Genomic DNA, 15,320 nt, shown 5'->3' with positions numbered 1-15,320 from the left:
CTTATTTTAATGTTGTGTAGCCGATATGACAGACTTGCGCTGCATATTTTGCACTTTAACTGGATTTTCCTGATTTCAATCGTATTTCAAGCAGTTTAAAAGCATTATGTTGAACAGTTCACATCTAAAGTGCCTCAGCTCAAGGAAATAATACATTATTTATCGGCTTTTAGATATCGGCTAAATGTTCTTGTCGGGCCGATAACGATAACATTGAAAATGATCATATATCGGCCGATACCGATAATGTGGCCGATATATCGTGCATCCCTATTTTTTTTAGTTCAGATAAACAAAAATGAAGATTTTTAGGAAAATAATCCATCTCTAGGTCCATATAATGCGATCTGAATGTGAATCAAGGTCTTCGACCATGAAGTGTCACAACGTCCCTCTCTTGAACGCTCAAATGAGAGTAGATTGAAAATATTAGGATTTTTAAGACATCGATTCATCCACTGGGGTTGTATGGATTGCGTCAACCAAGCGTCAACCATTCACCTGCACTATATGGACTCACAGAAATGGATTATTTTCATAAAAAAATAATTTTGTGTTCATCAGGGATGAGTAAATGATGAGAGAATTCTCATTTTGGGGCATATTTTAGCATTTCAAACATAATTTTTCTCTTTACATTCAGATGAAATGGTCAAAATGCCAAATGATGAAGTAGTTTTTGGTTTGAGGGAAGTATTACATTCAGAGCTTGGACATGTAGGAGCTTTGTAACTGTTACAGTTGGTATATCCTGGACCTAGTCAAGTCAAGCCACTGTAAAATGGTTTAAATGGAAACCATTTAAAAGCATTTTCCTGTCGGATATGGAATATGTCGATTTAATCGAGGCGGCTCAGTGGGGTTATGCCGTTAAAGTTGCCTTTCAGTAAAACAAATCAGTCTTACGTTTGTCTAATATACAACGCTGTTTGTACTTTCTGGATACCTGAAAATTGTTAAATCTTCAATACGCTCGGTTTTTCCTGACTTACTTTATGTTGGGATGAGAATTGAGAATAAATGAGCAGAGTTTGCACTGAAATTTCCCTTAAGTTAAAGGGTGCGATGAGGGACGGTCTTATACCAGATATTATTTCCCTGTTACCTCATTTGATTTATCTCATGCTTTGATCCATGTAACATGGTACCAAACTGAGAGAGCAAATGTGAGTTATGCGGTTGTTCTGCAAAAGTCTCACCAAACTGTATTTGTTATGATGGTTTGTGTGTTGATTTTAATCTCTCTCACCTTTCTTTAATTGTTCTCATCCTGATTTCATCATATTTTTTACGGAATTGTCTTTATCAATAAATTAAGGTTACTGATTACAGTATTACACAAGATTAAATGGAAAATGTACTGCTGTGTGCTGTATTTTTAAAATCTATTAATGTCTGTCCGTCTTCTAATATATTTATTAATATAATGATTAAATACATTAGGAACATTTGCATCTTTATTTTCACTGAATCACAGTGTATATGTATGCACTCATTTTTATAACTCCATCTTTAAATAAAGACTCATTTACTATTTGACATGATTATTAAAGTTGTTTTAAACATATTTATATTACATACAACCTTTTCAGAAAATTATGTTTTTTTGTATAGTGGCTCACCCTTAAAATGAAGCATCTGGGCAGATTATATCATTACTAACTTCACTTTTTGAGCAATTTATGATTTGTATTTTTGTTGTACAGTACAGTATATATCAAATATTTGATTAATTATCACTCACTCAAAATGTTTTGGTTGTCTACCTCCCAGACCGTTTAACTTCTGTTATATAATGTAAAGTCATAAATGTTAAAATCAGAATAAATCTATTTATTTGGCATTCATGTGTACAATATGTTTTTATAACAAATAATCGGTGTCACAGAAACTGCAGTTATTAGCACTAAGCTTTTTATTTTTTTATTTTAGTTTTACAAAAGTAATAAATAAATAATAAAAGTGTCATACTTTCACATTTCTGTCAGGACATCCGAGTAAGTGACAGTTTGAAAATCCGAAATGTCATTCATTTTAAGTTGTGTCATGATCTGAGAGTATCATGAAGAAACATCATATTTTTTTCCTTGAAATACATATGACTATGAAATAGATAAAATAGAGATTGTTTTTTTAGGGGGGAAAGTGTAGAGATAGAGAATGGGTTTTTTATTTATTTATTTATTTAAAAATTTTTTTATTAAAGTCTCTATTAAAATTATACACAGTTGATACCGAGTAAATTATAATTTAATAACAGTATTCCCCGTGTGTTCCTTCTGTCATCAGTTTGAAGAAACTTTGAAGAAATGTGTTGTTTTTTTCTTTTTTGGTGGGGGTACCGCACTTATTTCAAAGTATTTTGTCGCGTTTTCAAATTTTGGTAAAAAGTATTTATCTTCAAACTTCTGTGTAAGACAATTTTTTTGTTGACTGAAATTAGACCTTTCTCCTTTTAAATGTATAATTAATTTATTACTTTTTCTTGACACATTTTACATTCATATGTCATGATCTAAGAGTATCATGAAGAAACATCATATTTTTTCCTTTCAGTTCAGTAGGAGGTTTGCATTTTTTGTTGTTGTTGTTCTGCAACGAAGAAATACATAAAATTGAGGATAGAGAAAAAAGTGTAGAGAGAATGGGATTTTTTTAAATTTTTATTATAATTTTTTTTTTACAAAATTAAAGTCTCTATTAATATTATACACAGTTGATATTTAGTAAATTATAATTTAATAACAGTACTTCCCCCATGTGTTCCTTCTGTCATCAGTTTGAAGAAGCTTTGAAGAAATGTTTTTTTTATTTTTATTTATTTTTTGGTGGGGGGACTGCACTTATTTCAAAGTATTTTGTGTCGATTTTGCTAAAAAGTATTTATCTTCAAACTTCTGTGTAAGACATTTTTTGGTGACTAAAATTAGACCCTTCTCATTTAAAATGTATAATTAATTACTTTTTCTTGACACATTTTACATTCATAAGTGATATGAAGAATCGCCTGTTTTTAAAATACACGCGATTTCCAAATCCAGCACCAGAGGGCAACATCAAACAACATTTATTGCCATTCTGCTACGATTTATCACGACGAATTATTTAAATTGCAATTACTTCATAGTTAGCTCCTGGATGACAACTGAATATGTGACTCGACGTTATTTTTCTGTCAGAGAAGCGATAAGTAGTTTGATGCAGCGGCGTTCAGTCTCTTCACGCGCGATGATGCTTTAAGCGCATAACGTCATCCCGAGTAGAGCAGTGCGCATGTTCAAGAGCGAGCGAGTGCGCGCCCGCTGAGGACTCGGAGGACGATGAGAGAACAGCTGTAACGTTACCGGAGGCCACAATGCGACTGGCGCTCGGGGCTTCTCCTATCTTGATCCTCATCCGCAATGTCTGCGCAGAATGATCGAGGGAGCTCGTACTATGCGCTCCTCTAAACCCACAAACAGAAGAGCACAACTGGAGCCGTCTCAAAATGAGCACCGGATTCAGCTCGAGCTCCTGCCGCTTCGCGGATTATTTCGTGACCTGCGGTTTGGACACCGAGAGCGGCTTAGAGCCAGACGAGCTGTCCGGTAAGACCAGATCACTTTACCGCACTGATTTCGACAGATTTGTGAGGCTTTATTGTATATTGTGCTTAAAGGTGTTAGTTATGTGAGGTTAACCACAATAATAGTGACGACCGCAGCTGAAAATACGTGAAAATGTCTTTTCAGTTGGGTAGACGAGTTGTATTACTATTATTTTTTTATACATAGACACTGGGCTTTAGGAGTGTTGACCTTATAAAATAAGAGACTATTGATTCTTAAAGGACAGCTGTACTTCATTTTTGTGTATTATTGTTGAAAGCTTATTCAAATGAAGTCGATTAAACTCAATTCATAATAGCTCCTCCATTTATATTCTTGAACATAAAACATAAACCAAAGCAAAACGGAGATTGACATTGTTTACTTCTGTTTTAAAAGACAACGAATGAGGATCAGTGTTATGATATACAATCTATATTCAATATCTTCGAGTGTTTGTCCTGTTTTTATTTATGTTTGTGTTGACTTAATTAGCTTTTATTTATTCATAAACAGTTATTTTTATTTCCAGCATTCATTAAAACAATGTTGCATTATTATGTAATCTGTTCAGAGTTTTTCAACCTAACATCTGGATCTGATCAATTCCTTCATCTCCAGTAAACCCCCCCCCCCCACACACACACACACATGCAAAAATACAAAATACAATTTTGTATTTGTGTTATTAAGCATTTTTTACTTTTATTCCAAAACAATAACTAAAGCCAGTAACAATTTAAACAATATATTTTATTTGTGAACTGATGTTCAGCTGTTTTTTTTAAATTGTCAACTTATTTCCATCAGTTATCAAACTCCATAAACACTGGTCACAGACGCGCTATAATATCACTAAGCTGATTTCTCACTAAAACCCCCACAGTCTTCATGTTTTCAGGCCATTTCAAGTCGACATAAAGCAGTAATATAGTGGTTTACTTACTTTTAAATAATACTCTTCCCATTTAACGGCATCATTTTGTTCATGTAGACTGATTTTGAGAATGCGCACGGAATCAAGAGGCAGTATTTATCGCACGAACCAATCATATCCAATCATTAGCCTACTAATCCCATCCAATCATAACACGATAGCTCCTCTCATGTGACTTTCCCCCATTCATTCTCAATTACCCCCCATCAAACCCCTGCATGCTTTAGTGGATCTGTCAAAAGTCAATGGGCTCAGGGGAGGCTTTACTATGCGGGTGTTGCAAAATTAAGAAAAACAAGTACTTTTTAATGTCACGTTTTGTAATATTTGTGTGTTTTGTTTTTGTGATATGGATTATTTTCTCATCCAATGAGGAGGCACTGCCTCCCTTGCCTCCTCAAGAGGAAACCCCTGATATTTTACATCTTTATACGTTTTACAGTGAATCACTTACACCACGTTCTCTCTTATAAAAGGCTTTTTCAACCAGCACGTGAAGTCTCGTAGGGCGAGAGAGTGCAGATTCAGATTTCCTGTGGTTTCGGGCTTCCTCATCTTGCATTGCGTTTTTTTGTTTTTTGCTAGATCTCCACTGATGAAATCAGAACATCAGTTTTCTCTTACATTTTCTTGGATCTTTGTGAAATTGGTATTTAATTTATGCAGGTTCCTCTGTGATTTAATCCATAAGCGTTTTGTTGATAGTCGTGCCTCCCTGTAAACTGCACCGTTGGTGTTTTAAATCAGATGTAAAAGGTGAAACACTGTCAGCCAGTCACTGAATTTTGTTTGCTGGATTTCCTTCATATTACTGGTGACTATCATTCATCACCATCATCAAAGCCTGGCGCAAAATGAACCTTTGGTCTAATAAAACATTGGTACCTAGTCAACCGTTCTCTGAGATTTGTTTTCATGATAATCGAATGTAAAGAGTTATATCTCTAAAAACTGTTTAGGGTATCATGCTAGTACTGGGGGCATTAACTAAGTAAAAAGAAATCGCGCTAGTTTTTATACCATTATCAAGGCTCAAAATAGCCCCACACTAACACAGTAACAAAATGAGGGTAAATACATGCAAAACGAAGCATTGAAAACTTTGTAAGTGTACAGACCGTTTAATAAGAAGATATTTTATAAAGACAGTTCACTTCTGAAAAACAAAACAAAACACCAGTTTCTAAAGTAGCGTCCATTCGCATTGTTGCTGCAAGAGTTTGCTGATGCGCTGATGTTTTTATGTGTATAAAAAAGGAGATTTGGTTGTTTTAAAATGTTTCAACATGCCACTATTGTAAAAACAGTACATAAGCACATGTGACACTCTTGAGTCTGGTCTGGCCTAGTTAGGCTGGAGAACGAAACTGCTTACTTGCTGTTCATAGAGGAAACGAGTCAGTCAAGTTTTTTTTCTTTATCATGCATTTGTAAGTGTGGTCATGGTTGTCATACATATATATATATGTATAAGTATATATGGTTGTCATATATATACACACACACACATATATATATATATATATATATATATATATATATATATATATGAAGAGTTCAGATGCAAAAGCCTCTAAATGCCATTTGAAATTTTCTTCTTTAATGATGATTTTTATCAAACTTGTATATTTAAGTTCAGTAATTTTACTTAAATAACAATTAATAGGTAATTATCATTGCCATTTAAGTGAAATTACTGAACTTAAATATACAAGTTTGATAAAAATCATCATTAAAGAAGAAAATTTCAAATGGCATTTAGAGGCTTTTGCATCTGAACTCTTCATATATATATATACACACACACACACACACACACACACACACACACACACACACACACACACACACACACACACACACACACACACATATATATATATATATATATATATATATATATACACTGCCCATTCCAAGAAAGATCTGTAAAGCTTATTTGTATTTTACATTTAAACAATATTTAAAATTCAGTATCCGGAATTTTTTAATTTGTTTCTTGAGTTTATACTCATATATTTAACATTGAATATGTTCTCATTGGCTGTTTCAGTGTCATGCTTTTGTCATGCAATGCTTTTTTATTTTTCATTACATAAAGTTAATTAGCTTCACTGCAAACTTATCGTGTTGCATCTGATGAGGAGGTGTTCTTCTACAAAAATAAAATAAATGTTTCGACTTCTTTTGTCATGATACAGTGATGGCAGAAGGAATATACTGTATATAAATGAAGAAGGAATATGTCTGTGTGTATGTATATATAATATATATATATATATATATATATATATATATATATATAAAGAAACTGCATATTCCAAGTTTGAGTTTATAGCCTATATATAATATTTGACTCCTATATTTAACATTGAATATGTTCTCATTGGCTGTTTCAGTGTTTCACTTTTTTATTTTTCATTACGTGATGTTCGTGTTGCACCTGATGAGGACATGGTGTTCTTTTGTACAAAAATGCTATATGTGTGATTAGCTGATGTGTCAGCAGTATTTCAGTAAACACCATTGCATGGTTTGCTGTGGTCGATTTGTTTACCGAATGTTTTAATTTCAAGCATGCAGAAAATACATTGAGTTGATTGAAATCACAGTGCCGTTAAGCTGCTTATGCGTTCCTCATGAGTCTGCTTTCTCAGCTCTTGTTTACATCTGAAGGGCTGCGCTGCATCACATGACCACAGCTTAAAGGTGTAGTTCGTCATTTACTCACCCTCATGCCATTCCTGACTTGCTTTTTTTTCTGAGGAACACAAAAGAAGATATTTTGAAGTGTGTTGATAACCAAGTAGTTTTAGAAACCACTGACTTCCATTGTATAAACAAAAAAAACACTGTCTGTTATTAAATCTTACAGACGGACAAAATTGAATTATCCTTGTAATGCGCTGTGTTTGGTTGAACCGTTATTTCCATCATTTGTATGGATTCTGATATAGACTTTTGAGGCCGGCGAGCATCCCGTGACCCTTTCCGATCTGCTCTTCCCATTGGCGATGGGAATGCTGTGCATTGCTGAAGAGTTAGCATATCTCTTGGCAAGGATGCAGAAAATAAGAGCCATTGTCATTCCTCGCATTTCTCTGTTGGGCCAGACGGTCGGGCCTGATTTAGCAGTGAAAAACATCCATTAGACCGTTGAAAAGTGGGTCACTGTTGCACTCAAGAACGTTTCAGTGAACGTCTGATACGTTGCCCTCCTTAAGTTTGTGCTGTAATGAGGACAAAGCAGAATATATATTTGTCTTGGGTAGAAAGAAAATCTCAGTGTGTATCTACTGTATCTTCATAGAACAATCACCAATGATGCTGAAGTACATAAAACTTGCTTCATTTCGAGACGACTTGCAGTTCATTAAGTCGGATAATGATCAGTAACGCTCCAATGCATTCAGTGTGTTCATTCAGTGAAGGATTTGTCAAGTTAAATCAGACTGGTAACTTGTGAGTTAGAAGAGATTCTGGAAAATATCGTTCGATCGTTTGATTTTGGTACATTGCAAGTGATTTTCTGGAATCTGCGTGCGTTCTCACATACGTCCCGGAAAGACATGTGACATCAGGATTTGACATGCAACACAGTGTCTTAAGTTTGCTAATGATCTCTCGTGAAACCACGATCATGAATTTTGTTTCTGATTCGGAAAAAAAAATATTGTTGGTTTACCTTAAAAAAATAAGTAACCTGGTTGCCTTAAAATTTAAGTTGATTGAACTGGAAAAAGTGAGTTAATACAATGAAGGAGATTGATTTAATCATCAGAAACTCAAAATAATAAGTTATCTCAACTATATAAATTATTTAAGTTGATTTGACAAAAGAAAAAATGTTGCGATAACAAATCTTGAAAATATTTTTTTACAGTGTAGGGCACATTTTGGGACTGATCCCAGCAATATAACTTGGTCCCCATCTTCGGATCAATCCCGGGACGTGTTTACCATTGAACACTCGCACATAAGGCACTCTACATATTCTATAGCAATTTTCTGGGGTCAACACTCTGTGTGAAAGGGTCTAAAGAGTCATTTGACTGAAAAACTGGCTCATAAGAGTCATTTGTTTGTGAATCAGAGTGCACTGGTCACCCTTTTATTTTCGTGTAACAATTAATGGAAAGTAAAGAGGCACAATTAATCATTAAAAGATCACAATCGCGATTTAACCCCCCCAAAAATGACTCCTTAATGACATTTAACCTTTGACAAGTACGATCACACAGCAAACATTCAGATCTGCGTTGTCACTGATCCAGAGAGAGCAGTTTTCATAGATATTGTAGGTATTAAACAGCTTCACAATCAGTCTTTTCAACCACACAGTATCATCATTTCTGCTGTACAATAATTCAAATTATCACAGAAGTGCTGGGACTAAATTGTATAGTTCTGATATTAACACTGATGTCCACAGTTGCGATCAGAATTCAGTAAATCACCTTTTGAAAGTAACATAAAGATTGTATCAAATATATTGTTACACTAAAAGTGACTGTTAGAAATGTCATTGAATCAGAATCAGTCATTCAAGAGATTCGTTTAACAACTCTGATTAATTCAGTAAAGAAACATGTGTAGTAGGGGTGCACGATATATCGGCTACCATATCGGTATCGGCCGATATTTGCTCATTTTTATGTTATCGTTATCGGCCCGATAATAAAATTTGGCTGATATATTGAAGCTGATAAATAATGAATTATTTCCTTCAACACTTGAGATGCGCACTGTTCAACATGATTGATATTAATTGCTTGAAATATGATTGGAATCAAAAACGAAGTGCAAAATGGGCTGTCATATCGGTTACGTGAAATTATAATGAGAACATTACAATTGTGTTAGGGGACGGATTTTAATTGTGAGACTTTTGTTTTTACAATCAGGCTTTCAAAAATTATATAAAAATTAGATTTAGATTTATCGGCCGATATATCGGTTATCGGCTTTCAAATATAAAGAATTATCGGTTATCGTTATCGGCCAAAATGTTCATATCGGTGCATCCCTAATGTGTAGTATTCATTCATTCAACAGATGGAAAGAAATAATTCAAATTATATGTATATTATATATATATATATATATATATTGTTATTTAAAAATAAACTACAGCAATTAACATTGTGTCAGAATCTCTAGTAAATGCAGTCATTTTTGTCAGTTGTCTATTCATAATCGTGTGAGAATCATGATATCTATTTTAAACCGAAATTTTTATATATGTATTTTCACTTTATCTGGAATTGTGTAGCTCTAATAGAAAGTCATTTTGTCACAGCAAGCTCACAGATTGGGCAAACATAATTATTTTGCCTTTGCGCTTGAGATCATTCAGAAAATCAGTCCAGGAAATGGTCAATTGGATACAAATGTCTTCAAACTTTTTGAATAAGCTCTATACAAAATTATTTATTTATTTATTTGATAGAAATACAGAGATTATAACATACAAAATGACAAAAAGTACAAGCTAAATAAAAGAAGAATCACTTAATGGTCACAAATAAGTTCATTTAGTCTCATTTCAACTGGGAAACTCGTAGAGATCAAGCTCTGATCGTGATCTTCTGGCATCAGAAAACTGTTTTTGTGGTCATAAAATAAAATATCTTTTTATAAATCTTGTACCAGAAAGGATGCATCTGATCCTGTTCTTGTATAAAAAGCCGTTCTGTAATCAGCCCTTTCTGTGTGGTTTCATGTCTATGACCTTTTTGAGTGAACATTTGTGTGTATGTTCTCATTTCCTGTTTGTTCTTTGCTATTAGCATCACATTCACAAACAGAGCAAGAATGACAAGAGTAATGCAGTTTGCACAGATGTGTTTGCTCCACACATTAAATGGCAGTGTGAATTGTTAAGACAAATATATTTTCGAAGTGTTGGGATGGTTTAGAGACTAACGAAGTTATCTCTCTATAACCAATGCTAACCAATACTTGCCGTGAGTGTCGGTGCCATTTCCTCATAGTTTTACTTAACTGTTTTTCTTTGTTCTTTAGCTTGTACCTACAAATGTCTTTCTTTAAAGACACCAAATATGAAGTGTGACCAAAAAAGCATATCTTCTGTTATATTACTAATCAAATGAATTGGGGTGCAGAACTTAAAGTCCAGTTTTTCTTTTTAAAATTAGCCCTCTCATCCTCTGTCGTGTTGCTTTTGCATAAAACTGCACTAGTTCCATGTGCCAGAATTCTGCAAAGTTTGTGACAAAACCCTCTTTTATTCCCAATGACGGGGCACGGGGTGAGGGCTTCATTAGCATATGCATGAGAGGCCCTGCTGGCAGAGCATTTTGATTGGCTGGCTCTCAGTACACTGAGGACGGCAGCTGGGCTCGACACACACTCACACACATACCGATTTAAACACTATCCCCTAGGAGTTTCCCATGCACCCCGTGTCTCGAGCTCTTTCTCAATGACATCACTATTAAAGAGCGCTCCTTTGAGCTCTTCGTACTCTTGATTAGTCATTAATCTCTTGTGCACGATAAAGACCTTTTAAGAGCAGCTTTATTGAATAATTTTTAGCTGCATTGAGAACACAATAACTAAACAACCATTCTGTGATTTGAATATACTATATATTAGTTTACGATCTTTTTGAAGCACTGACAGAAAGCTCTCCGATTTCGTCAAAAGATCTTCATTTGTGTTCTGAAGATGAACAAAAGTTTTCTTCGAGTGAGTTCACTAGTGTAACAGCGTAAGCTTCTGTTGTACGTCACACGCATCACACACATGACCAGCGTCGGCCAATAGTGAGCCTACGTGTGACGTAGCTCTACGCAATCACACTACGTAAACTGACTAGAGGCCTACAGAGAAGGAAATGAATAGTTCAAATAAAGTCGTTATTTTTGTTTGTTTTTGCGCTCAAAAAGTGTTCTCGCCGCTTGATAAACGTAAAATTGCGCCACTGTAGTCACTTGGACTATTTTAACGATGTCTTTAATAACTTTTCGGGGCTGGCAAGTTTCAATCTCTTAGAAGATGAACGAAGGTCTTACGGGGTTGGTACAACATGAGGGTGAGCAATTACTGACAGAATTTTCATTTTTGGGTGAACTAACCCTTTAACCTACCCTTAAAGGGGAACTTGGCAACTCTAGCCATTTCTTCGCAGATTTTCACTTTTGTTGTCGCATGTTTTCTCATCGAGCTCCCCCTACAGCTGTGCGGCATATATTTCACAACACTGTCGTAAAAAAAAAAACTCACTTGCGGCACCTTAGTCGCGCTTTGTACCACTGCTAATGTGCATTTCTTATTATCCAACGCATTCTCACCCCAAGGCGTCACCTTTGACCATGCTTCAATATTTGACGTTTTAGGCGCCCTTTAGCGTCACTTACATGACGCGATCCTAGAGCGTCATCTAACTGACGCTAAAGGGCGCCTAAAGCGTCAGATATTGAAGCATGTCCAAATGCTTCCCAAGGCGTCAGTTAAGTGACGCCTTGGGGGTGAGAATGGGCTGTATTATCATAGCTAGTTAACTTTATCATGTGAAGCTATGTCTACCGAGTGGGTAATACATCTAGGGCCCTATAAAATCCGTTTTATTTTTTCCCAAATTCCGTTTTTTCCGTTTTAATTTTTGCAAATTCTGTTTTTTCCGTTTTAATTTTTGCAAATTCCGTTTTTTCCGTTTTAATTTTTGGGAATTCAGTTTTTTTTACTCTTTACTGTTATTTTAGTTGTAAAAAGAGCTTTTAATGTTGCTTTTAATGTTAATGATTAAAATGTGCACAAATAAAATAGGCATTTATTTTTAAAATGACAAATTCTGCATGATGCTTCTGACGAGACTTCCTATTTCCAACTTACCGGGACGTTAGTCCCCATGTTGCAAGGATGGTTTTCCGCCTGGGGATGTTGAGGGGAGCGGGCGTCACCATTTAATCAGAACAGCTTATTTAACCATCCAAATGATTTCTAAATGGTTTTATTAAGTTGAAATACTTGCCAAGTTCCCCTTTAAACCTACTCACCCCCAAACCTTACCCATATCCCACCTCAATAGCAGCACAAGTATTTTGCAGTACAACATCAACACAATAAGTAGGGATGGGCAACGATTAATGACGATTAATCGCATCCAAAATAAAAGTTTATGTTTACATAATATATGTGTGTGTATAATTAATTTGTATATATAAATACACACACATGCATGTATATATTTAAGAAATATTTGCATGTATATACTTCATATATATTTATACATAAGTAATATTATATAAAAATATAAATATTTGATGTATTAATAACACATTTTTCTTAAATATACACATACATGTGTGGGTATTTATATATACAAATTAATTATACACAGCACACACACATATATTATGTAAACACAAACTTTTATTTTGGATGCGATTAATCGCGATTAATCGTTGCCCATCCCTATAAGTAATGTTTAAGTAAGTACGTTTTTTTTTTACCCCTAATATAAAGGGAAACCAAAAAGGAAAACACTAGCTATGGTTCTATCCAAAATCGTGAGTTTAAGTTGGAATATTGCATATATTTGAGTACAATTAAGATATGCGGGGTTGAAGTGGCTGTACGTGTGGGGTGCTCTCAGCTGTTGTGTTTGTTTCAGCAGCGAATTTTCACAGGAAAACGTCATCTGCCATCTGTTACTCTAAAATTAATTTGCTCTTTTTGTGGCCCTTTCTTTGCTCACACAGACGTAGACTCACTCTTCATTTCTTTCAGGCGCTTCAACCTTTGAAGGGATTCGTTTTAATCGTTTTAAACATACTTTATCACTTAAAAACAGCCAAAAAAAAAGACATGAAAGTATAATGCAATTATTTAAGACAATTCTTGTTATATAGAACCTTTTGGGCATAAATTCAGTCAAGTATAGATCCCCATTGAACCTTTGAGTGACTGTCTCTCATCCATCCGACACCATTGTGCTGCAAGGATCAACATTGTGTCAACACATCAACCCCAGTCCAATTATTCATTAGCAGAGGCGTACAAGTGATTCATAATCAATCTGTCATTTCCCATTCTTAAATCGCTGCAATGATGATGTATTTCTGTAGGCCCTGCTTCCTTCGACAAAAACCCAATAGGATTTTGATAATTGCAGAAAAATAAGCTCTGTGAACTCCAAAAATACTTGCCTGTTTCCGGGTTTTGGCCTGCGTAAACACATCATCCCTGCAGCACGCTATTGGGGTTTCTTTTCAATACGTTTCCTGCAGCTGTTTAGATGACTAGTCACAGCTCCATGCCTTTAAAACCATGCCATCGGTTTCTGCTGATACTTCAGGGCCAGTCACTGCTGGTTTAGATGTATTAATGTCGTCTCCCCTGTCTTCAGTGGGCATCACTAACACGCTCTCAGACATCATGCATTCACGTCAGGGTCAGGCTCGTGTCCTCGGGCTGTTCTCTGGCCAAAGCTTTCAGCCACCGATACGATAAAGTTCATCTCTTCCCTCTTAGCCTACAACCATGAAATCTGTGTGTGTACTATAAATCAAAAAGCATCTGTTATAGTCCAGCTTTCTTCTACGATTAAAGCAAATTATTTTTCAAAGGAAATAATAGGTCAATTCACCATAAAATCAAAATTGACTGTTCTTATTTTTTATGGAATATTTAAAATATTTGATTTACACATCAGTATTTTAATAATAATAATAATCAAAATAACAGCATTGATCCAATGATCCGATGGACGAAATAAAGTCCCGCCCGTCCCTTTCTTCGTTTTTTTTTCACTATAGGGAGGAAAAGATGATCCATGTTTCATGCTGACTATATTTATTAGATATTTTTTGGGCAGCACTGTAAAAAAATATTTTCATTATTTGTAATCACACAACATTTTTTCTTTTGTCAAATCAACTTAAATAATTTATGTAGTTCATCTAACATAAAATTTTGAGTCTCCTTCATTGTATTAACTCAATTTTAACTCAAAGGCAACCACTTACTTCATTTTTTAAGTTAAACCAACAATATTTTTTTTTTTTTACAGTGTATGGGCCAGTCAGAAAAATGGGAAAAACATAGCGAAACAATAATGCATTGTGGGTGTTTTTTTTTTTTTATGTATGACTTGTTTGTTGACCCAATTATTTGAATGTGGTTGCTTTGGCATTTTTCTGCTTTTCCCCAAATGCAGGAAGAAATAAAGTCTGGTTTGTTTTCTAAAGCACTGGCCTTTCCAAAAACCACTGTGTGTTTTCCCCTCCGCTCTGATGCTCTCTGTAAAACCACCAATGCATTTTTACAGGGGTCACTTTCTTAAAAACATTTCCAAACAGATTAATCCTTTTTTAAAAATAAAATTGTAATTCAGATTAGTGTTGGGCGATATGCTCCATTTTCATATCGTCCTATCGTCAGCCTGTGAGATCGGCGATACACGATAGTATCGTGAGGGGGCGGGGCTAACATTTGATTATTAACTTGATTATTTAGCCTACTCATTAATTTGCTTGTTTTATTAGCCTACTTCGATTTATATACGAGAATCTTTTTTCTATTTTGCTAGCAAAGGTGGAGTGTTTATTAATAGGATCAGGTTATTTCCTGGTATAGTGAGGTAAAAAAAAAAGAGATCCTAATCCTTTTGTTTGTCAACGGGAAATTTACGGACACATTAGCCTATCCTCATGCCGTTACATGCAGCATTTTGACTAGGGCCTATTTCTGCACGAGATGAAAACACGTTTTAATAATTTCTTGGGTCAGAAAAAGTCGGAGTTTGCGATATGTGCCCCCCTAGCAGTGCG

The 15,320-nt window shown here is 34.9% G+C and overlaps 1 protein-coding gene across 3 annotated transcripts in view; it reads left to right on the top strand.

Annotated features, from left to right (window-relative positions):
• Nucleotides 1-3,271: 3,271 nt before the first annotated feature.
• The window catches only part of dennd5a (DENN domain containing 5A), a 62,390-nt gene continuing 50,341 nt past the window's right edge, over nt 3,272-15,320 (top strand). For 2 of the 3 annotated variants that reach the window (XM_039690880.2, XM_039690879.2), the window contains exon 1: nt 3,273-3,587. In XM_039690880.2, coding sequence (XP_039546814.2) covers nt 3,488-3,587 — 100 coding nt within the window. In that variant the 5' untranslated portion in view covers nt 3,273-3,487. Of the gene's footprint in view, nt 3,588-15,320 lie in introns of all 3 variants that reach the window. The other variant, XM_039690881.2, reaches the window with a different exon arrangement.

Source organism: Pimephales promelas, chromosome 1, assembly GCF_988280905.1.
Source record: "Pimephales promelas chromosome 1, fPimPro1.hap1.1, whole genome shotgun sequence".
Lineage (NCBI taxonomy): Eukaryota > Metazoa > Chordata > Actinopteri > Cypriniformes > Leuciscidae > Pimephales > Pimephales promelas.
Note: the sequence above shows the minus strand (reverse complement) of the source record. Positions and strands in the feature narration are given on the sequence as shown.